This window comes from Ambystoma mexicanum, chromosome 5p (assembly GCF_040938575.1).
Source record: "Ambystoma mexicanum isolate Mex_15411 chromosome 5p, UKY_AmexF1_1, whole genome shotgun sequence".
NCBI lineage: Eukaryota > Metazoa > Chordata > Amphibia > Caudata > Ambystomatidae > Ambystoma > Ambystoma mexicanum.
Genome location: NC_090930.1, coordinates 654,364,526 through 654,389,237, shown reverse-complemented (window position 1 = coordinate 654,389,237; position 24,712 = coordinate 654,364,526). Strand labels below are relative to the sequence as shown.

Below are 24,712 nucleotides of genomic sequence, written 5' to 3'. Positions count from 1 at the left end.
AAACTCAAGCTCCTCCCACTATACCTCTGGCTCTCACGTCCCAGGATTAGTTCTCTTCCTCGTTCTCGGGTGTGTCATCGTCACTGGGATTAACTTGGGTGGGCCCATACAGCGAGGCTATCATTTGTCTCTATTCTATCAGTGGTCCCACTTCTTCACCTTCCCCTTTATTGTCCGCCGCATACCATACCACTGTCTCAGCGTCTGCCCATTTTAGGAGGTCCTTCCACCATACCTCTAGTGTGGGTCTATGGGCGGCTTTCCAGCTCATGGCAATTCTCCTTTTGGCCAGGATGTATGCTAGGTCCTTCAGTTTACATACGTGTTTCAGGTTACGTGGCCTGGTGAATCCCCCCAGCATGCATGCCCACTTCGATTCCACGTCTAGTTTGATTCCCTTTTCAGATAGCTTGTGCTTAATTTCCTCCCAGAATTTCCCCACCTCCGGACACGCCCAGAACATGTGGATCATCCCTGCTCCCACCTCCCCACACTTGGGGCTTTCTTGTGCTTCTGTATTTCCGAATTTGGCAATCATTCGGGGGAGGGGGGGGTCATGTATGCTCTGTGGGTGACATATAGTTGGATTTGTTGCAGCCTCGCATTTCTGGACACCTTCTTGTGGTATCTTTGAGCTCTTTCCCATTGCCCTTCCTGCATGGTTTCTCCCGCTTCCTCCTCCCAGTCCTGCCTCAGTTGGAGCTCTTTTCCCACTCTTTTCCCACTCTAGACATTGTCAGTTCGTATATCCATGCCCTGCCTCCGACATGTAGTACATAATTTCTATGACTGTATCCGGTTGTTCTGCTAGCGCTATTTCCGACCACGTTTCTTTCACCTGTTTGACTATTCTACTATATGGAATATGCTGCCCCGCGTGTATCCCAGTTCTGTCCATTATCGTTTGAAATTCCAGGGCCTCCCCTTCTTGCCAGATATCCCCAAGGGTAGGTAGGCCCACCAGCTCCCAATATTTTCGGATCCTTTCCTTAGTTGTTCATCTACCCCGCATAGCGCCACAAGTGGCGCCTGCGGGGAGCACGGGGCCAGGCCTCCCATGGCCCGGCATGCTTTATGCCAAATTTTCCAGCCCAGTGTTAGCAATCTCGGTCTCCCCTGCCTCTCTGATTTGGGTAGCCATATTAGTTCTCTTAGAAAGTATGGGGCGCTCTCAACCCTCAGCAGTCTATTCTGCTGTCTCGTCTTCCGCCAACCACCTAGCTACATATTGTAACTGCGCCGCCAGGTGGTAGATCTCGAAGTTCGGTAGATTTATCCCCCCCTTTGTCGTACGCATTCTGTAGTTTCCACAGGGCCACTCTGTTTCTAGTGTTGTGCCATAGGAAACCTCTGCTTAGACTGTGTAGTTTAGTGAAGAAGCGCTTGGGCACCATGTGTGGGATGTTTGTTAAAAAATGTATTAGCCTAGGTAAAACCACCATTTTAAGCAAGGCTGCCCTCCCTACCATGGCCAGGGGGAGCTTTGCCCAGAACTCCATGCTATTCTTGATGCCTTCCACTGCTTTCTCTGTGATATACTTATGCTCGTCTGCTACCGTATGATGTATTTTTGATCCCCAGGTATCTGAACGTTCTGGTCTGCCAGGCTATTTGCAGGGTGGGTAGGTTATTCTGTGGAATGTCTTTGTATCTACCCAAGGGGAACATGCACGATTTTTTGGCGTTGACCGCTTACCCGGAGAGAGCCGCATATAGCTCCATCACTTCCAAGATGTATTGCAAGTTCTCCTCCGGGTATCGTAGGTACAGGAGCATCTGCATACAGTGATATCAGGTGCGGTCCCCCTTTGGTGTGCACTCCTATCTCACTATGTTGCTGTCTCAGATAAATTGCCAGCGGCTCTAATGCGAGGATGTACAGCATCAGAGACCACGGGCAGCCCTGTCTCGTGCCTCTGCTAAATTGCCCTTTATCTGAGATTATCGCTCCCGTTTTGACCCTGGCTGTGGGAGAGCTATACAGCATTTTCACCCACCGTAGGCACCCAGGTCCCATCCCGTATTCTTTTAAAGCTACCATCAACCATGGCCACCTGACCGAGTCGAAGGCTTTAACTGCATCTAGTGAGACTACTGCTATTTCGTTTGGGTCGCCCTTCGTTTGCTGTATAATGTGATGGAGCCTCCTGTGATTGTCGGATATACTTCTGCCTGGGACATAACCAGTTTGATCTGGGTGTATCAGTTTATTTACCACCAGCTTAAGTCTATTTGCTAGTACTGACATGAGGATTTTGCTGTCCTGGTTTAACATGGATAGTGGTCTGTACGACCCGCAGTCTACGCTTGACTTGTCTGGTTTAAGGAGCGGGATAATTACCGCCTCTCTCAGAGATTCCGGCAGTCTCCCTTTTTTGTATGCCTCATTCAACATTGCCAGTAGCGGGGGAAGGATCTCTTGCTGTACGCTTTATAAAACTCACTGGGGAGCCCATCTGTGCTTGGGGCTTTACACGTGGGTAGATGCATCACCACTGCTTCTAGTTCCTCCAGTGTGACTGGGGCTTCTAAGTTCTCTCTATCTTCCACGCTTAATTTGGGCAATCCTATGTCCCCTAGGATCTCCTGGGTCTTTCTCTCCGTATTCTCCCCCGTATCTGCATAGAGGTGTTTATAAAATCTAAGGAAACTCTCATTCACCATCTCCTGGGTGTTCCAGACTTGTTCCGCCTCTCCCGTTATCTCTCTAATTGCTGATCTTGGTGCCTCGTTTTTATATAGCCACGCGAGCAGCCTCCCTGGTTGGTCTCCCCCCGGCGTGTTGTCTTTCGATATATTTCTTGTAATTCAGATTGCTTAGCCTCTCCCAAAGCTCCCCTCAAGCCAGTTGTAACTGGCTCACACGTTCTGCCTCCTCCTGTGAGGTGCCTTCTTTTTTCATTATTGCTTCTAGTTTCCTCTCTGTCTCCTGCAGCTCTCACTCTATGCCCCCCTGGAGCCCTTTAGATTTGGATAGGGCCACCCCCCCCTTATTACCACCTTAAAGGCCTCCCGCAGGGTTCCCTCTGATTTCACGCTGCCTGTGTTGTTCTCAAAATAGATAATTATCTCTTCCTGTAGGTCCTCTTGGAATGTAGTATCCTTCAGTGCCTCGGCTCTAAGCCTCCACGTTGGGATTCTGGCTCTGGGGGGCTGGTGTTTCCACTCCATGACCAAAGGGGAATGGTCTGATAGTATTCTCGCCTTATATTCTGAACCCACCACTTCCCCCGCTATTTCCGGGGTGGCGAACATGTAATCCAACCCTGTGTACAGATTATGTGGGGCCGCAAAGTGTGAGTAATGTCTTTCAGCCGGATGTTGCCGCCTCCAAATGTCCTCTAGCCCGAAGTATGTCAACAGGGCTCGTGTATCGCTTTTGCTGCGGGGGTGGGCTTGTCTAGTTTCGTGTCAGATCTATCCAGTTTGGGGTTTAGCGTACAGTTGAAGTCCCCTCCCCATATGATCGCTCCTCCTGTGTGGGGGCTGATCTTACAATATAATGTTTTATAGTAGGTCACTGTATCTTGGTTGAGGGCATATGTGTTTATGATACTTAGTTCCCTGTTCTCTAAAAGCCCCCGGAGCGCTACCATCCTCCCATCCGGTTCTACCGTGATCTGTAGTATCTGGAAAGGCATGTGTGGTGCCACCCAAATGATCACCCCACTGGTGTATGCCGAATAAGTTGCTCCTATGGTGGTCCCTCTCCACTTTTTCTTAATTACCTCCGGTTTCTCCTTAGTGAGGCGAGTTTTCTACAACAAAGCTATGTCTACTTTTTGCCTTCTCAAGTACATCATCACCTTATTTCTCTTCAGGTAGCTGTTCAGTCCCCTGATGTTCCAAGTTATTATTCTGAAGTCACCCGTTATCCTTTAGATCCCCTCCTCTGTCCCACCCTCCATGTCCTTTGACCCGAGAATACTTAGCCCGGGTCATGCGCAGAGGTGCGCGGGTGCCAGCTCGTTCCCTAACAACTATCACTACAAACTCCCCAACTCCCCACCCTCCCCCAACTGTTGCCTAGCTCCATCCCTGGATCTCAGGCAATCCCGTATTTGGTCCTATCCAGCTAGGCCGGTACTGGGAACCCAGCAGGAGGTTACCGCACTACTGGTAACTCAACCAACCTTTCTAAGGGGGTGTGAGATCGGGTGCTCTGTGTCTCCCTGTTTCGTTTCCCACACCGCTTTCAGGTGTGGATTGGCTTCTAGGATTTGCCAGTCTCCTCGTGCTGGAGATACATCCAGCTGGGCACTTCTGTCTTTGCTTCTGGCTCCTCCCGCTGATTAAGTCCTCCATCGTGGATTGCTTACCTTTTGTTTTAGTCTGCTTAGATGCCATTCCTTTTGCGGTTCCAGGTGGGCAGGACCCTAGCTCTGGATGGTGCAGCCTTTTGCTGCTATCAGGCTCTCGGCCCTATGTGTGTGGGCCGCTTGCTGTCACCTGCGGGTGTTCTGGCACCGTTGTCCATTTCCCAGGCAGTGGTCTCCTTTGGGCTAGTTCACTGTGGTGCTGCCAGGGTTAGACTGTCTTACTTGTACTTCTTGCCAGGGGCGGCCACAGCTTGCTTTGCACTTTCCTGCGCTACTCCTTATGCTAGGTTACAGTCTTGTACAGCAAGGCTCCCGTGGGAATGTCTCAGGGCAGTGCAGCGGGTGCCGTGGTGTGTCTCAGCGAGGTTCCCGCCTTGCCTGCCTTCGGAGGTGGGGTTGTGCCTCACTGGTTCTCTGGGCTGTCAGTGACTGTGGTACAGCTTCAGGTGCCTCGGCTGGGCTTACAACTGTGCCCTGTCATAGCTTCCTGTACGGTCCTTTGCGGTGCATTTGGCGCCCTTGTTTCCTGGACCCAGTGTGTTGCGGTGCGGCCTGGCATCCACATGCCCGCGGCCCATGTCTGTGTGTAACTGTGCCCTGTGGGTGTTCTGTTCCTTGTGCAGGCTTGTGACCCGCTGTGCAGTCCTCCCTTGGGGTCGAGCGTCCTCCTGCTGTGGCTTCGTGGTGGGGCTCGCCTTTTATATCTCCTTTTTATGTTCCTATTGGGGCTGCAGTGGCATAGTGCAGCGAGAGACAGTCTCTCATGCCTCTTCCTTTTTCGCTCCCCCGGATTGCTACAGTGTAGCAATGCTCATTGTATCAGTGGGTCACCCAGAGAGCCAGGCCAGGCTCTGCGCCGTGGCTCTGGGCACTATGCCTTATGCTCCCCGCTTCACGCGCGCCCCGCTAGAAGTGCGCTACGGGCGGGGTCCCTATGGAGCTGCTCCATGTTTCTCTGGTGTTGAGGACTTAGGGTGGTGTGTGGAGCAGCTTGGTGTGCGCGGCTTTCACACGCTGACAGTGCGTGACTGCTCCCCACGGCCCTCCGCTGCTTAGGGCACCACCGGTGTCCCACTCAACCTCGGCCGTGGCGCGCGTCTCGGTGCCCAGGAGCTCTGCTTTGTTCTGATTTCTCCCTCGATGATTCTTTGCCTACCGCCTCTCTGCGGCGGTTTGTTCGCATTCACAGGCTGCCTCCCATTCACCGTTCCATCAGGCTTGCCTGGTGCCCCTGTTCGCTAGTGCCCTCGTCTCGGGTGCTGTATGCGTGGTGTTCTCCTGCAGGGCTTTTTTCGGCAACGTCTCTGTGTCCGGCCCGCCATTCCTTTGTCTCACCGCGCGGTGGCCATTTTAATCGAATTGTGCGGATTGCACGCTGCTTGTAGTCCCACGCCTGCACCTATTGTTTCAATGGGTATGCTGCGTTTGGGAGGCAGGTATTCTCAGGATCTTCGTCGGATCACTGGGAGCTCCGGAGCTTCTGTCCTTCTACATGGCCAGTAGCCACGCCCCCCAGGACATTTCTATTAGTGTTGGGTCTTTCTTTAAGTTAAAAGTTGTATTCTCTTTTTGTAGTCAGACTGTGGAGGCCCTAGCCTCAATGGATTCTGGTGACTCCGGTTTGTTGCTAGGTAAGCTTGGTCCAAGGAAATCGGTATTTCAGTGGTTCCCATGACAGTAGTTGATGTTGGACACTTTCCAGCTGTTGGCCCCTTCTGCTACATGATCTGGCAGGTGCTGCTATCGTAGCCCAGGCATTGCCATCATAAGTTCGGATTCTAACATCATTGGCAGTTATTGTAATTGAAAGTCAGGAACCCACACCATTTTAATCACAATTACCCAATGAGTGTTCATGTGCAGAACAAGTGTACTTGCTGCTATAGACAGACTGCATCACCTTTATATAGGTTCACTCGCTACACCACACTCGGAAATCTAAAACATGCACATGGGTTAAAGTCATCAAGTGAGAATGGCTGTTGGGGCTTTATCGATGTGGTAGCAGAAATCTCAGCATCTTGCTAACACGGATGCCCTTCTCATATTTTGTAGACACTTTAAGACATCATTGTTTACCAATAATAACCACATCAATAGCTTAATGAGAAGTCTAAAGATGCCCATGATAACCTAATTATTTGTTTTTCCAGTGGGCAGAGTTGCATGTCCCCCCAGTGGTGTTATCCTGGAGGACAGGGTCAAGAGCCCACTTTGATGGTGTCCGAGCAGTGTATAAAGAAATCAAACAACCATCAACCAAGAAGTGTCTTTTATGAGTTTATAAATACACTAACTAACCTTAATCCTGTGGCTGCGATGGTAAAGCAATGTTATTTGGACTAGAGCAAATGTAATAATAGTGAACATCTAGATTAGCCATCAAGAACACTCTTTCAGATAGAAACACCTTTATATCGCCTCTGTTGGTATTGTGGCCCTGGTATCTGATCACTTTGTGGTTTTGAACATCTGCCCTGCACATTGCGGGAAGATGATATGCAGGTTGCACAATTGTCTAGGTAGGATCCAGTGAGCTATATTGCTTGTTTTCCCGTAGTGCTGATATGCCCATCATACCACTTTAAAGAGAAGTGAAACAATGCAGTATCAATCAAGGGCTCAGAAAGAAAAAGGACATGGTTTCAAAATAATCTATTGATCTTGCAATGGCAAAGCATTTTACCGACATGCGAGGATCAGACACTCCCAAATCACTGTCACCAAATTCTGGCAGATGCTGTGGAAGTGGGGTGAGGGGATATGTGGAAGTTGGTGCGTGTGCTCTGTAGATGTCATTCCACTCAACAATTGGTACCGGCTTCTAGAACAATTTGAGTGTGTTACAGCACACTCAGAACATGGTTGTTCAGAATCTCAAGGAGTGCAAAAAGCTATTCAGAGGTTTCCCAACGCTTCTCGAAGAGCTGGCCACGCTTATTCTGTGGATAAAATGTTATGGTTGTCTGGATGCATTTAGTCTGTTTTTGCTGGTGTGGCTGACTGACAAAACACATGACACAAGAAGCAAGATTTTTCCCTTCAGTGTATTACCTATAAGAAGGTAGTTGGGATTAAAGTTTATAGGGATTCGGGGTTTAGATAACTGGGTGAGCCTATCTAGGAACAATCTAAGCAAACACTGCAAGATGGGTCAACCTATAAACCGTCTCTCTCTCTAGTAGGTAGGCAGACTGCTTTCCCCAACTTTCTCTGTGCTCCTCACAAACACAGGTATTTAGACACCAGCCACTTCATGAGTCTCAAACACCGTCTCAAGGATTTAGTGAATAGCCACTTGTTGCCTAAATTCATAGTCACAAGAATAAAGCACGCTGGTGCTTCTTTGCCACAATTCTCTTTCACAGATGTACAACACCCAGTTCACTATTTGTAATGCAACCAGGATTTAGTGCCTGCCAGACGTTTTCCTGTTCTATACATACGAGTTCACTTCTCCCTCATAAAGGATAGCATGCCCTTCGGATTGGCAAGCAGTATTGGTCAATTCAGGGGTTCCCACTCTTACAACCTTCTACCTCTCGGCCCACCTAAAACGTTGTCTAAGCACTGAAGGAGTCTGGCTCTCCCAGTTTGTGTTTGTAGCCCCATTTCAGGCTCCTTTGCTTTGGTCCTGGAATCTGGCTCTCGCTTCCTCTTTGTGCCTGCAGGCTCATGGCAAAGTGCTTCTGCCCCGTCTTTGCCACTCTAGCCTTTTGCAGGCCTTTCCTTCCCAACTTCTTTTCTGATTGGCTTTGACTTGTATTGTATTATGTGATGCTCTTGGATTAGGCTAATTGCCTAATGCAATGTTTTCCCCAATTCTGTGCACTTCCTGTGCCTACATAAGGCTCAGCGGCCAACTTGTTTGTTTGTTTGTTTGTTTTATTATTCATAATGCGCGCCAGACCCGGGGTATCAGGGCGCAGAGAGCAATAAGGACATTTTCAGCTTGGTTACATTTCTGTGCATAAGTGTGAATACAAATATGTACAGAAGACAGAATACAATGATACAAATGCAGATAGTTTTAAGCTTGGTTACATTGCTGTGCAGTGGTGTGCATAAATATATATACAGAATACAGGATACAAGTGAGAAAATTGTACAAACATCGGCAGATATGACCGTGGGGTGTCGCTGATGGTGGGCGGATTGCGAGTTAGCAGTAATTTTTCTTAATCCAGTGGATGTATTTAAGCCTGAAGTGCGAATATGTTTGGTCTACCCTTAAGGTGGGGGAAGGGAGTTCCAGTGCTGGGCAGCTTTAATTCCAGGCAGAGGTTTTTCCCCCCCCCGATTCCCGCCTTTGTGCCGTTTTTCTGCAACTCCTGATCTCCTTCGACAGCTTTGCACCCCGTCTTCATTGTATGTGTTGGGAAATTCACTGTTGGTGTGGTGTGGGACTCTCCTGCATATGCAGGGATCTCTGTTCGCAGGTTGGACCCTGCCGCAGCATGCTGCAACTTGCCTTGTTCTGGTGTCAGTAGCAGATGCTAGCCACTCATGTCGCCGCTAATCAAACCTTGTCACTTAACACTAGGCAAATCTTTGCAGGGCTCCACCTGAGACCAGTAATACCTGCACAGAAGTAAACACTGGATCTTGAGGTGCTCACCCCTGGGATGTAAGTATTGCCTTTGCTCACTGTCTTATTATGGTGCAATCACCTCTCCAATTGCATCCAAAAGATTTGAGTAGGGCTTTAGCAAAAGGACAATGTGTATCATCACACTCTGAGTCTTCTAGCTTAAAAAGTACAATACCCATGTCAGGGCAATGTCAGAGACTCGGGGAGGGGAGTGGAACTTTGCAACTTCCACCCTGTGTCATCTCTAGGTAACTCGCACCTTTGGTGATATTGCTGTGGCAGACTGGTTTTCCTGGTCTGCAGTTTCCCCTCCAGGCCTTGGGATAGAGACCTGGATCATTCATTGTCACACTGGCTACTTTTTCACCTTGGTGTTATGATGTTGTGTTAGGCACAGCTCTGATGCCTGCCCCACGTTCCTAGGGTACTATAATATGATAGGTTACTTACTTATAATGATATGATATGATATATGATATGATAGGTTACTTATAACGCGCTTAATACCCAGAGGTTTCTAAGCGCGGACCCGGGGATCGAACCCATGTTGCTCCGTGTCATCTTGTTTCCAAGGCAAGCACGTTGCCGTTGAGCTATCCTCCTGAGACAAAATAAGGTTTCTACCCTTCTATCGTGGTGCCTCTGGGGGAACAACGGTGATGCCCATTTCATTGAAATATGATGGTGGCATGCATTACGCCAATGTGCCGATGTCAGTAGCAAACAAGAAGAGGAAACAATGCATCTAGAAGCCAACATCACAGTTCTCGCAACTGTGAAATCCCACACATCCAGTGGTCACTTCACCAAGGACAACTACATAGTGACCAGCAGGAGGTTTTCACTCTATAGGTATTTAGCCATACTTTTGTTAATTCAGGAACCCTCTCCAATGCCAGTATCTACCAGGGGAGATCCTTGCACCCTTACCAAAGGACTTAAGTAAAAGGGGTGACTTCTTACTTCTTGAGACCCCACCCCCCCCCCCCCAAGTCCAGCTGTGCTTCAACTCTTTATACGTTTTGTGCTCCTATGTTGATTAACAGGTACCTATTGCTTAGAGTGTTTATTCCACGGTATATGGGGACAACTCCAATGTACAGTCTGGGTTTATCTTTCCTGTACAGTTCCTGGGCCAGACGGGTTCACCACACAGGTGGCATTCCACGTACCTCTACCCCGCTTGGGAGAACTTTCATCCGAAACAATTCTTTCATGGTCTGAGTGTGCCACTTCATGGTTCCCAAGAGGGTTTCAACATCAGGACATGCACATCTGACATAGTTTTGGTGGCTCAGATTGTTCATCTTATTACTTTTTGAGCTTAGCTTGGGTTTCGTCGATCCATTACGCATTAAGCATTTCTCAGGTGAAACTGATGGCACTGGGTCTTTTAGCCAATTCCCTTAAACCTCACAGGTCAGTGGAAGGCCATTTTGGATTGTTTTTCATGAAAACGGTTCTTTCTCCAAATTTCGAAAGTCCTCACACCTGATGTATTGCTCTTAAAATGAGATGATTTTCTAGGGACTATTCTCTGGAAGATTTTCTCTCGGTGTGCTGAAGTAAGGATACAGAAGGAACCTCTGTTATATAGCATGTATGTTCATTTGTAGTTAAACACCCCACCGTTGGACCTCCATGATCACCAGTTGGTGCTCAACCTCCATAACACAACTGAATTCCAGAATGGAAGTATGACGCCACTGATGATATGATGGCATGTGTCACACGCAGCCCTTGAGTGAACTTATTTTACCAAATCCAGAATCACTTGGTTTTCAGGTGATTCTGTTGAGTCAAACTTTCCCTAGCTACCTTCAGGTTTCAAACAACGTGGGGCAGATGAGTTCAAGATAAAAAGGAAAGTCCCAGTTGGAGTTTGTGATCAGTCTGGTAGGTAGGGCCGAGGGAGAATGTTGCAAGAGCAGTTGAGGGAGAGGTAGAATGTTCACAATTGGATTGGGTTGAGGGAGAGTCATACAATTAAAATAAGCCAACTTTTTTGATAGACAAGACAAAATACTAGCTACAAAGATAAGATCTCAGAATTGTTTGGAGGTAGGAGATAACCTTCAACGGCTGTACCTGAGTGTGCCAACAGTTGTGGTGACAAAACAAAATGCTGGTTGCTAAGATTAGTAATGAGACAAAACAATAGCTGCAAAGAAAAATCTTGGAATTGTTTGGGGGCTGGTGATTACATTCAGTGGCTGTAACTAAGAGTGCCAGTATTTTGGGATAAATAAAAGAAAACGCCGGTTGCGAAGAAGAATATCTTTGAAATGTATGGAGGCAGGAGATTACATTCAGCGGCTCTGAGTGCAAAATGCACGTGTCATGTGTTTCTCACTAGAGAAAGAAGTGACCATTTTGAGTACTCATGTGTCTGGAGGCCTAAGCATGCCCCTGGAAGAAGGTGGCATGCGGCTAAAGGTCGTTTTACATTAGCAACAGCAGTTGCCTTGTGCATTGGGTGGCCACAAGTGTCCGAGGTAAATTGAAGACATCTATTCCAGATTCAGCGGCATCACCTTTTGACACACATCACTCTGGTGTGCATGATGAAGTAGTGTGTGCTTGGGCATTGTTGCCAGAGGAGAAGATTCAGACCACTGGCTCTGTGGCAGAAGCAGAGAGGAGTTGCAGATATTAATATTGATATTTTATTTGTAGCGCGCTCGTACACAAGTGTTTGAATCTATTGATGGTGAGTGACAGCCACTGATCAGTCTGATGAAGAGCAAGACGAAGATTATGACCCATCACAATTCAGACTGCTACACACAATTCTGGAACCCAATGATAACCAGCAGGGGAGAAGTACGAAGAGGGTGACAATGCTACAATTACAGAGACAGGATGGAACTAGAAAGCTACACCTCCACCTTTGCTTAGTGGCTTTCACATCTATCCTGGCAGAGCTGTGTGTGGACTCTACTACCACATAATTCACACCCAGATGAGTGTAGTATGATATGTTTTGGCCCACCATTGTGGGGGGATCCACAGAAAATGTAAAACAAAATGTAGGGTTTCAAATATTTACATTTTTGCCATGGTGGTGTGATGAAGTCTCCTTGTACAGCCCCAGGGAGGGTGGCTCAGGAGACTCGGGGGGGGGGGGAGACTCCTCCTGGCACATGGGGAACCCCGAGGGCCTCTGTCCCATGCCTGGCCTGCTAATCTATGGAATGTATGAGGAGGAATGGGTACATTAGTGCCCGCCTACCAGCCTTCGTGTTTGGACCACAAGTTTCTTACTCGGGAGGGTCATGTCTTTCGGTGGCCATGTCCCAATGGACTGTTCCTGGGTCCCTATAATCATGGTTTAGGGGGAGGAAGAAGAGAAGCAAAGAGTTGTGATTTAAAGTATGGCACTAGAAGAAGGAGAGCTCTAGGAGGTGGAGAATCAGAGAGCTGTACAGAAAAAAGGAGGTGCGGAGAGGAACAGACAGAGTCTGTAACAAGTCACACAATATTAGCATTATTAAGGCAGGGCCCTTGCCTATGACTTACTGGGGGGCCCTGATCCAGATCCTGCTTGTATAAAATGTCAGAGCTGAGAGAGGCTGGAAAACATGAGCAAGCGTTGCTGGGGGCTAGGTAACCAGACCGAGGAGTGGGAGAAGGCATAATACCCCTTTGAATTTGTGTATCAGTCTTGGCCGGGGAACATGACCATAATAAGGCATGAAAAACCAGACGGGGAACAGATAGACTGCCATCAAATGAACCCTGAACCGTCACAGCTGAGGGGCCGAGGACTGGTGGTTGTGCTACACATCTATTAAGCGCGTTATAAATAACCTATCATATCATATCAAGGAGGGAAAGAGGGCTGCTGACTGTGCAGGAAGGACCCAGGAACCATCAGACCTTTCAAGGACCGCATGCCACTTTCTAGGATCAAAACGGGGCAATACAACCCTGACCACAATCTCTCACTCCTCCTATATTAGACCAGGGAAACTGGACCCAGGACCATGGTCCTACATTACACTAGGATTTGAACGCCCCCTTCACCTGCTTGTGTTATCCTTAAGCTTCTACACGTTCGTATTTGGATATATCGCTGTTTTTGTTATAACCTTTCTCTGTTATACATCATAGGCCTTACTCCAAACTTTGTGTTTTGTATAAATACAAGAGAATTGTACCCCACTTATTCAGTCTTGTGTCGTGTGCTGGTCCCACTGCCTGTGACAATGGGTGATGGGGTAAGTGCCTGCTGGTACTAAGGTATTTGCACAACTGAAAAGGATGTTTCAGTCTCCGAACCTCCTGAGCAAAAGGTGGACAAAGGGCTTGAAGTTATAAAAATGAACAAAATTGAGAATCTACATTTCTCAACTCAATACTGACGAATAGGGCAAAAAGGAAACAAAAGAGGGGAAAGAAAAGTGGAAGAGTAGAAAGGGTGTAGGATCAGGGAAGAAGGGGAGTATGGAAGTGAAAACCTCATTAACAAAAAACGAAAAAAATAAAATCTTTTAAAAAACTGAAAATGTTGCTTTTTTCAGAGAGTCATGCAAGGTGTGAGATCGAGAAAATGACTTACAACCATATGAAGGGGTTACAAATGATCATGTTGGCAGCTCATGTTTAAAAGGGAGAACCTGAAAAGCTGCCAGGTGTACCGTCTGCTCTGTTGGAAGTTTGCACTCTGTGCCTTACGGTGGTTGTGACATTGCTGGAGCAGCACCCATATTCTACCTACTCCAGGTTTATCTAGTAGGACTCCTGTAACCTCACTTTCATGTGAAGTGTGTCCAGGACTGTCCATGCCTTTCAGATCCTGCCTGGTCTGTTAAACTGGAATTATATTGACATAAAACACAAAATGAAGGGTCATTTGCCTAGATTATCTAAACGTTTATTTGTGCATGTAGTGCGGGTTCAGCTTGTGCAACATGCAGCAGCTGGCGGAATATGAGTGCAGTTTGACCATGAATATATCAGTTCGGTGGCATTTGATATGATAGTTTATTTATGTAGCGCCTATACACAATGTGTTTCAAAGCGCTTCAAGGCAAGGGAGGGAACAAGGGAAAATACAAAGACATTCTTACAGACCATGAACAGTAAAGATGTGAAATTAACTATCATGCTTGGCCTGACAACATTTCAGATAGTGCAAGAACTAAGACATAGATAAGGAAGGGAGGGGGAGAGTTGGAAGGAAATGGAAACAGACAGGCGACTACCGTACTAGGCCTGACAACATTTATGGTGGAGCCAGAGAAAAACAAAAGGTGAGGGAGAGGGGTGCATAAAGGGAGGGGAGGAACCTTGATTGCATCAGGCATCCCACTCATTTACTGGAGAATGTGTCTCTTATTTTTAAAATCAGTATTTATAATTGCTTCGTTTTGTTCAAAAACACCATCACCTTTCTGCAATTTCAAGCTGTAGAAAGATGAGACTGGTGAATGGTGAAGCAAGCGGTTCCACTGCTCTGGGGCAACACCTGAGGAAGAGCTAAGATCGAAACTTTGAGCAGCAATTATGCAGTTAAATTGAAATTGCAAGAAGCTTTTTAAAGTGACGATGTTTTCAAAACAATTAATACATTATAATTAAACGTAGTATGCAATGAGGTGGCACGCTCAGTCCAGTTAGCGAGTGGGTGGGGCACGTGGTAGCCAAGCGCCGTTAAAATGATATTCATATTTTGCTTGAGTTTGACAGATGCTATACTTCATCACAATACAAACAAACCTTGTGGTTCAACAGTTTAATAAAAACATTTTGCAAATGGCATATCTTCTTTGTTATATGCGCTTTGAATTCATTTAATTCAAGGTCCATTTTAATAGACTGAGTTGGCCTCAAAGACGACCAATAACCAGCGTCATAGTTGGCTAGCGGTTTCACTGGACCGGTGTGCTCATCTTTCTTCTGGAGTAATCATATAATTGAAATTGTGCCATGGATTGTCTGTCAATAAAAGGGACTTTGATGTCACCCAGCACCTCACCTTATTGGCTTCTGCTTCATCTGCACCCACGTCCAGCAGTTGGACAGGAGATGGAACATTGTACAGTCACGCCGAGCACATAAGGTGGTGCCTGTTCCCTTTAATCCTGAAATCCAAGAACAGAGCAAAGGGTGTGTTAATTAATGTCTCTCATGAGCTGCACAGCACTACTAGAGGATTCAGATACACACACATGCTTGCATACATGCCTGGGGATGTTTGCCTATGTTCCTGCCTACATCATGTCTAGGATAAGGTACTAAAATGAACACTCTTTACCAAATCAATCGCTGTAAACTATGATAGTTAAATCGTTATTTTACAGAAATATACTCTGATTATTCAAACAGCTTTCACGTGATAATCACGGGAACACACTCCAAACAAAAGAGAATTCATACACATCTTTGCCATAAACTTAAGCCCATTTGACCAGGGGCGTAACTAGACCGAAACGTAGGGATGGGCTAACGCGTCACATGACAGGGGAGAAGGTACCTTCAAAGACTTTGTAAAGGTGAGGCAAATTTACGTGTACGGTTCCCCATACCCGTTGTGTCAAAGAATTATTTTAATTAACTAGTGTCAAATTAGCAACCAATTGTCCAATTGAATACACATTTGTCCAGTGACATTGCCTAAAAAATGCACACTTTGATGGTAACTGGCAGTAAGATATTGCTGTAGTCGGCATTTTCGGCCGTTGTAATTATGACGGTCGCAGTGATCACATAGACCCTGTAGCACCACTCAGTCTTACAAGGGATGATGGCGCAATGCAGCTGGATCTGTATCCTAACTACCAACTGACCAGTCCAACCATGCACCACCTCACAACTACAGCAATATCTTACTGACCAGTCCAACCATGCACCATCTCACAACTACAGCAATATCTTACTGACCAGTCCAACCATGCACCACCTCACAACTACAGCATTATCTTACTGACCAGTCCAACCATGCACCACCTCACAACTACAGCAATATCTTACTGACCAGTCCAACCATGCGCACCACCTCACAACTACAGCAATATCTTACTGACCAGTCCAACCATGCGCACCACCTCACAACTACAGCAATATCTTACTGACCAGTCCAACCATGCGCACCACCTCACAACTACAGCAATATCTTACTGACCAGTCCAACCATGCGCACCACCTCACAACTACAGCAATATCTTACTGACCAGTCCAACCATGCACCACCTCACAACCACAGCAACATCTTACTGGCAGTTACCATCAAAATGTGCATTCTTTGGGCAATGTCACGGATCTATATGATCACTGCGACAGTCATAATTACGACAGACGAAAATGCAGACTTTTTTATTTTAAACCCCCTTTACACCACATATATATGCGGGGGGAGACCCCCGCAGCTCCCTTTATTAATATTATATCATCTTCCCCCAAACATCATTTTGGGCCGTCGTAATTGTGAGGGCGACATTTTGGGCCATTACTGTGCTACACGTGTAGTGTCTTTGAGGTGTCAGTGGGCAGCCAGAAGGGAGGTCCCAGGACACTGGCTAGATGCTGTGGTCCATGAATATGTGCCATTGCGTAGTGTCACCTGACATAGCATCCACTAGCCAACAACACACCTCCACATACACAACTCCAGCAGCAAAAACAACATTGGCTAAATAGTGGAAGGTACACCAAACCGAAGACAAATATGTGCACTAAATTTCCCTAAACACCACACTAACCCACCACCGATACACCAACCCAACTCGCCAAACTCCTTAAACACCACTCTGACAGACATCACAGTCAGCCACACACAATTTAAATAAGCTAAAACCTTTTACACCACAGACAACCGTATCTTTTCAGATCTGAGTACAAAACATTGCAAATAGAATCCTTGTCCTGCGCTGTGTTAGTCTACTGGGCCAGTGTACAGATCCTGAAGCTCCAAAAAACCATGAGAAGGGGTGAAGGTATGTTATGCAAGGCTCAATAACATAGCATAACCCGGGCATAGCAAGAGGTGTTACTAATTTTCATTTGGGGTAGTACTCTGAACTGCCCAGGCAACTGTGGTGACTGGCAGAAGCAGGGTAGACAATTACTGTCAGTATCTTATGCTACAGTCTCTGATGCAGTGACTGGTTGGTGAAACTATATATCTGTATGTCATATTAAGTGATATGGGAACTGAAGGAGGGTTACTGAATCATTAACACTAGGTGGCAGCCTAAGGGGGCCTTAATGGAGGAACACAAGGGGGTAGCATTGTGTCCCTTAAATCATGAAGTTTGCCCCATTATAAGGCACTGCTATTTTTTGAATACTATGAACTTAATCACTTGTAAGGAGTCCACTTTCTGCAGTTAAGACTCAATCAGATTACACACCATTTGTTAAGCAGTAAACCTGGGTTTTAATCCCCTATGGAAATTAGGCACTTTACCACATCCATTCTGAGCGCACCATGGCACATATAGTTAGTTGCTGGCTTTCATGGACTACAGTAAAACATTTATTGTGTTTACTTAAAAAGTACCCAAATCCCATAGTTAAGCAACCTGACCATATGTAAATACTTATAGAAACGCATTAAGCCAAAAGAATATCTTTGTACCTTTACTTGCCACATGTTGAGTGGAAAACTACAAGTCCTAGAATACAAAATAATGATAGTCTGATAACTCTCCTGTTGTATGGGACTGTGTTTTTAGCACTTGAAGAAATATATAGGGTCTCATTACAGTTTTGGTAAAAATGCTGGTATAATTGCCAGTAATTCTGGCACCAGCATTTTTACCACACCAGGGAAAAATGTTTGCCGTTGGGGGCCACAGATCCACATCTAGCCCTGACCTGCCAGTAAATCAGGGCCCCATAGGCTAAAGAATGCAGCAATTATCAGCACAGGTAATACCAGTGCCAGTAATTGCAGCATTCCCATCCATGGAGTGCTATGGGACTCTATGGGATGGGGATTTCCTGCCGTTGCCGGAACCATCAGGCACCGCTAATGGTAGGGGCAGTTTGCCGGTATCCTGCGGGAATATCCAGCTGGATACCAGCAAACTCGTAAGGTGGGCCTTGGAGTCCTTTTATTTAAATACATGAATTGCACAAATGGGACTTGTTACATTTGGCCTTATGTGCAAATAGGTCCCCTGCATGCAATTCTATCCATTCCTCCATTAACTACCACCACCATACAAATGAATTAAAATATGGCGCAGCTCATAAAACATGCGTTAAACATTTGCGGATATATTTTACAAATGCTTTTTATGCTACGTAATAATAAACATGAGCCCCACTCTAAAACAAATTGTGTAACAAGGTCACCTGGTATAGAGATTGTTTGTCACATACTTCCAGCTCGCTATAATGCCAGACCAGAAACCTTAACACTACTCAGGGAGCCGGTAGGCTGAGCGGCCCCCCCGACGAAGGCCCACAACTAAGCCCTTTGTGTCCTCACTTCTCTACGAGACCTGGAGCCTGCAGCAGCAACCAAAAGCCTCCTGTGACATCAAGGCATTTGTTTTCACCTTTGCTTGCTGCACGCAATTCAGGTAAGCGTAGCTGGGCTTAATCTGAATTTATTTTTGCTGCTGCCAGCTTCAAAATTATCTGGTGGGTGCCATCTGACCTCTCCTTTGTCCTTGGCGCGTCTTTTCTTGAAATTCAGCTCTTTTTCATTGTAGCAGCCCTGTGGGACTGTTCCACTGCATGTGGAAGTAAGCAGCTCAAACATGGACAATGCCATGTATCACAATGGAGGCCCTCATCAGCCTGCCTCATCTCCTCTGTGATTGGCCAGACCAGCAGCCTTAACACTAATCAGAGAGTCGGCAGGCTGAGCTAGCTCCCTGCCCCCGACGAAGGCCCACCGCTAAGGCACCTGCCTAGCCCTGTCTGCAGCTGGAGGGAGCACCACTCCTTGCCACTACTCCTTACCCCTTTGCCTCTTGGCAACATTTCTCAAAATGAATCACACAGACTTGGACCACTGCAGGCTTTGACCACTAAACACCCTGATTTTGAATTTGCTCTGGTAAGCAAAATGGATCACATTGACCTGCTCTGCATACCTCCCTTGAACTATCTGATTTCTCTCTGTTGTTTCGTGCTCCTTACCCCACCTGCCTAACTATAACCTCCAATCCCTGCACCAATTGTAATATTCATTGTGTGGTGCCACTTACTGTATGCTCTCTGCTGTTTTCTAAATACACTGCTTCAAAAGACAAAACAAAATCTAAAACCCTAGTTCGATTATATGGTGTACTTTCCAACTGTGCATCCTCCATTTTGTATCACCTTTTAGTGCTTTCTGGCAAATTCAAATGTAGGTGTGCTTTCCAATTTGTTAATGATATTGTAATCTGGACATCTCTACTGTGCTCACTGATTCTGCCTGCTTGGCCGCCTGCTGAGATTCTACTGTTGAATAGTGCTTCCAACCCTCTCCCCTGCTATCCCCCGACCCCTCTTGTCTCTACCATCATGGTGCTCTCCATCTCTCCTATATATTCTAATTGCTTTTCCATCATCTATCCCCCTCTCCCATGAAGTTTGGAAGGAAGACATTTAAAAAGGCACTCCTGAGTTCCTACCCAGCCTACGCATTGCAGTCACCTACATCAATGATTCCTCCAGACAGACTATCACTGACATTCTCTTTGCTGTTCCTTCCTCTGACTTATGGACTCCCCATACGGTTTCTGTCCTCTCCCCTTTCTCTTCCTCTCCCATTACTGGTGTCATCAGATGGGAAGGGCTCTTGCTCACTTCTCATCTTCCAAATGCACAATTAATGTATATCACAATGGCACTACCATTACCCAGGGCTCGTAGCCCAACCTCCTCCTTGACAGGCGTCTTCCATCTCTCTTCAACTTCTCCCCCCTCTCTCGCCAAACCCTCCTCCCTCCTTCCCTCATTGCCTCTTTCCCCCCAGTGGTGACACCCCACCCCATCAAGGCCAGCTCTGTCACTGCTTTTGACACACTTCTCCCTGAGAGCTCCAAGCTCCTGTCCAATCCCAGGCCCTCCCAGCCTGGCGGTGGAGTGGCTCTGATCTTCCCCGATTAGGTTCCTGCCTCCATCATCCCCACTCAAACCTTCTCATCCTTTGAAGCCTAGTCTGCAGGCTATCTGTCTTGCCTACCTTCTCTCTTAATCTTGCTATCATCTGCAGGCCACCCGGAACAACTTCCCTCTTACTCTCAGAATGGGCGAACCTGTCCTCCTCTCTTCTTGCCTCCTCCCCCAAACGTATCTTCCTTGGGGACTTTGACATCCATCTCAACTCTCTGCATGTGGCTACTGTACTCTTTCATGACCTCACTATCCTTCCCTCTGGCCCAACCCACTCTGCCGGACACACCTTGGATGCTCTCATCTGAACAGACACCCCACTCTCCTATCCTCTTACTACCCCTTTGTCCTGGTCTGACCATTCTCTCCTCTCATCCCACCTCGACCTAACCTGTCCAGTGATGATGCCTCCACCCGCACTGCCAGTCTCCTTCTCCGTCATTCGATCGAGGAAACGTGGGTCAGTTGCTGAATTTGCCTCTTCCTTCATCTCCCCCACCCCCTTCTTTGGACTCTCCTTCTGACTCAGTCAAGTGCTGGTCGGAATCATCCCAAGAGCTGCATTTGGAGGCAGGCTTCATGCAGATCCTCATGACTGGACATCCTTGCCCCCGTCATGAGGATCTGCATGAAGCCTGCCTCCAAAAGTAACTCTTGGAATGATTCCGACTTGGCAGCTTTGAAACCCAAGTGTAAGGATGCAGAGCGGTAGTGGCAGGCATCTAGCTCATCCTCTGACAAACTGGCCTGCTGCCTACTCCAAAGGCAACACCATCTCACGATCTGCTCCAAGAAGAGGGCTCATGTCCAAACCTGCATCTATGGAGCCACCAATAACACGGCTGAGCTCTGTAAAATCTGCAAAGAACCAGCCAATGCTACTGCAGTCTCCTTGTCTCCTCCTCCCTTCGAAGCACTCTGCACTGGCCAACCACTTCTCCTCCAAAACTCTGAAAATCCTGGCACCTCTGCCATCTGCTCCCACCCCACCCCCTTCTCTTGGCTCCCTTGGTCCCCCCTTTCCCCACACTCCCATACTCTCCTTCTCTTCCATTGCACCAGACGAGATCTCTAGAGTTGTCTGCTCTATGAAAGTTTCCTCTGAACAGTTGCCCCCCTTCTCCTCCATAACCATCAAGGACAACATCGGCTCTCTCGCCCCAGCCTTGGCTGACCTCTGCAACCACTACTTTACCACTGGCTCCTTTCCACAACCCCTTAAGCACTCTCTTGTGCACCCTCTCCTAAAACAGTTGCCTGCTGACCATTCTTGCCCGGCTAACTATCACCCCTTTTTTGGGCAAACTCATGGAGAAGCTGGTCATCCCCCAACTGACCGTCTACACTGAAATGGCTAGCTACCTCCATGACCACCAGTCTGGTTTCAGGGCACTCAGAGGCACGGAAACAGTTCTCCTGTACACCTGTGAAGACCTGCTCTCTAACCAGGACTCAAACACTCCCTCCGCTCTCTTGCCTTTGACACAGTCAACCACTCCATCCTCATAAATTGTCTCCATGATACTCTAGGAATCACGGACAGGGCACTGGCGTGGCGTGGCTCACCTCCTTCCTTTCAAACAGACCCTCTCAAGTACAAAAGGGTCCTTTTCTCTCCCCCACCTCACTCTCTACCTGTGGCATCCCTTAGGGCTCTAGCCTATCACCATGGCACTTCGAAATCTACCAGGCCCATCTGGCCCACTTGATCGCCACCTTCTCCACTCATTTCCAGTGTTACGCAGACGACACACAGCTCTCCTTCAAACTGCCATCCTCTACCTCCTCCCCCTCCTCCCTCATACCCGACTGCTTTTCAGGCATGGTGCTCTGCTAATGATCTCTGCCTTAATACCAGTAAGACTGAGATCCTATTAATTGGGATGCCTGCTCCTTGCCCCCCCCACTCTCTGCCAAGCCTGCTTGGGTCCCCTCCCCTCACCCACTTGTCAGGCAAAAAACCTCAGGGCCCATCTTTGACTCCTCTCTCTCCTTCTCTCCGCACATCACAGACCTTGCCAAGAAGTCCAACTTTCAGCTCCACTTCCTCAGGGGCATTCTACCTTTCCTCCTCTTCCCCCAGAAGCTCAATGTCTCCAGACCCCTACTTCTCTATAGGCTCGACTTCTGCAACAGCCTCTTCCTCAATCTGCCTCTTTCCCCCCTTCAACTAATCCAGAATAGGAATGTGAGACTTATCTTTGGCCACAAGCCCAGGGACTGCATTTCTCCAGCCCTAAAATCTTTCCACTAGCTCCCGGTCACTGCAGGGAGCAAATTCAAGACCCTTTGCATTATCCACAAGGCTGTCTGGGGCTGGGACCTCTCTACATCCATCTTTCACTCCCTAAATATCTCCCTGCCAGAGTCCTTCGGTCCTCTGGCTCCAACTCTGTGCAGCTCTAACGTTTCAACAAACAGAGGGTGGGAGGTAGAGCCCTTGCCTCGGCTGGTTCCACTCTCTGGAACGGCCACCCTGACCCCCTCACACTTGAGTCAGTTCTTCTTAATACCGGAAACTTCTCAAGACTTTTCTTTTCTTCTCTTCCTTCCCCCTCCCCCTCCTGTGCTAACGTTCCCTCTGCCGCTGCAACTGGGTCCTGTTCCCTTCAGAGTCATAAAGGGGCCAGACCACCCCCCTAGAATCCCCCCAGCATCCCTTAACAGCAATTGCCTGAGGGCTCTCTTCCCCGGACTAGCCCTAACCTGGTCCTCCCTGTCCACTGCACTCATGTTTTTGCTTGTCAAGGTAGTGGACATCATGGGTATAAACTCATCTTTAAAAGGGAGATTTATTCTTTCACTCACTTTAATTGTATCGGAAACAGACACCATTTTGGTTATGGATATTTTGGATTTATTATCTGAGATATTTAGTACCTTTTACTCATATCTCAGAGTGCTTTTCGGTGATCTCAATATTAAGAGGACAGAAGGAGGGTGTACATATGGCTCTCGAAATATACTAGGCAGCTTTGCAGTATAACGTAAACTGGGTTATGGATGAATGCAGTTAGCGATGCAAACAATGGAGTAAGTTGTGGTTTACATTGGTGCCAAATTCAAGGTGACTCCTGCCTAGAGAGTTGCATGTTTTCTGCACAGTGTAGCTTGCTCTTTTGTAAAAAGCGCACAAGACAAGAAAGGCTTTTAAAGAGTATTTGTAGTAGGGGGAGAACAAGGTGGGTTTCTATGCATAATCTTCCGAGGAAGGTTGAGAAAGGTGGCTTTGGATATCCCAATAGTGGAACGTACCACTCGCTTCACTTTCTTAGTGGGTGTCTGACATGTGGGGCAGACACTTGACGAAGTTCGGTAAGCATTGCTGAGTAAGGCACAATCTCGACGGCCAAAGGTAAATGTATTCCACAAAATGGATCCATGCTCAGTTAAACTCGTTTCAGTGCTGCAAGTCATTTCAGGACCTAAGGGACATGGTCAAGTATTTTATTCTGCATGGCGGCGGGGAGGCCTTTTAGGGAATCCCAGTCCTGAAGATATGAAGAAGAAGTTGACCTATCTGATGCAGGTTGGATACATAAAATAAGGGGTATTTGTGTGGACAAATCCCTGCTGTTTTTGGTTACCTCTGATTTGTACCTCCCCCCCCCCCCCGGAATTCTTTCAAGGACGCAAACTTCTCCATATTGCCACTCTAAACCCTTGCTCAGCTATCAAACAATCTTGGGACATCAGCCACCTTCTGTAGGAACTTGACCTCAATGTCCTCGGTCTCACCAAGACATGGTTCACGGCCAACTCTGTCCCAAGCTTTGACACTCTCCTCCCCGACAGCTACAATATCCTCTCCGCTCCCAGATCCAACCGTTCCGGAGGGGGTGTAGCCCTGATCTTCCCTGAGTGGATTCCTGCCTCTGTCATTCCTATGCAGGCCTACTCCTCTTTCGAATGCCTCGTCTGCAGGTTCTCTCTCTCTCTCCTGGCCATTCTCTTACTGGGAATCCATCCATCAACCACCTGGTCAGATCTCCTCCTTCCTCTCTGAGTGGGCGGACCTCTCCTCTTCCCTCCTGGTCCCGACCACTCAACTCCTCCTTCTTTGAGACTTTAACATCCACCTGGATGCTTCCTGTCCTTCCTCTGGACTCTTTTGTGACCTCTGTGACTCTCTCACTCTCTGTTCTCCCCTCTAGCCCAACTCACTCTGCAGGGCCCACTCTGGATGCTCCGATCTCTTCAGACCTTCCCCTTTCGATCCCTCTCACCACTCCTCTCTCCTGGAGTGATCACGTTCTCCTTTCCTCCCAGCTCACCCTCTCTACCCCTCAGGCCAAGCCAACTCCAGCACTTCCACCTACCTTCTCGGTTCTCTGACCCATGGAGCGTGTGTCAGTTGAGGCTTTCGCCACCACTTTCTCCCCCCCTTTCCCCTCTTTGCCGACTCACACCCTAACACAGACCTTCCCATGCTCCACTCTGCTATATCTGATACTCTCAATGTTCTTGCCCCTGTCATGAGGATCCGCTTGAAGCCCAAAGCCAAGTGCAACTCTTGGTACGACTCTGAACTCGTCACCCTTAAACACAAATGCAGGGTGGCTGAGAAGAAATGGCATGCTTCTGGTACATCCTGGCCTGCCGCCTGCTCCAAAGGCAATACCGGCTCTATGTCTGCACCAAGAAGAGAGCCCACATACAAGCCTGTGTCTCTGCGGCATCTAACAACTTGGCTGAACTCTTTCAAATATGCAAGGAGCTGGCCAATCATGCTGCAGTCTCT

General features: G+C 47.6%; 1 protein-coding gene across 2 annotated transcripts in view; it reads right to left on the bottom strand.

Annotated features, from left to right (window-relative positions):
- The window catches only part of ARL13A (ARF like GTPase 13A), an 890,733-nt gene that overhangs the window by 467,743 nt on the left and 398,278 nt on the right, over window positions 1-24,712 (bottom strand). For both annotated transcript variants that reach the window (XM_069613008.1, XM_069613007.1), the window contains one exon: window positions 14,891-14,996. In XM_069613008.1, coding sequence (XP_069469109.1) covers window positions 14,891-14,949 — 59 coding nt within the window. In that variant the 5' untranslated portion in view covers window positions 14,950-14,996. The remainder of the gene's footprint in view (window positions 1-14,890; window positions 14,997-24,712) is intronic.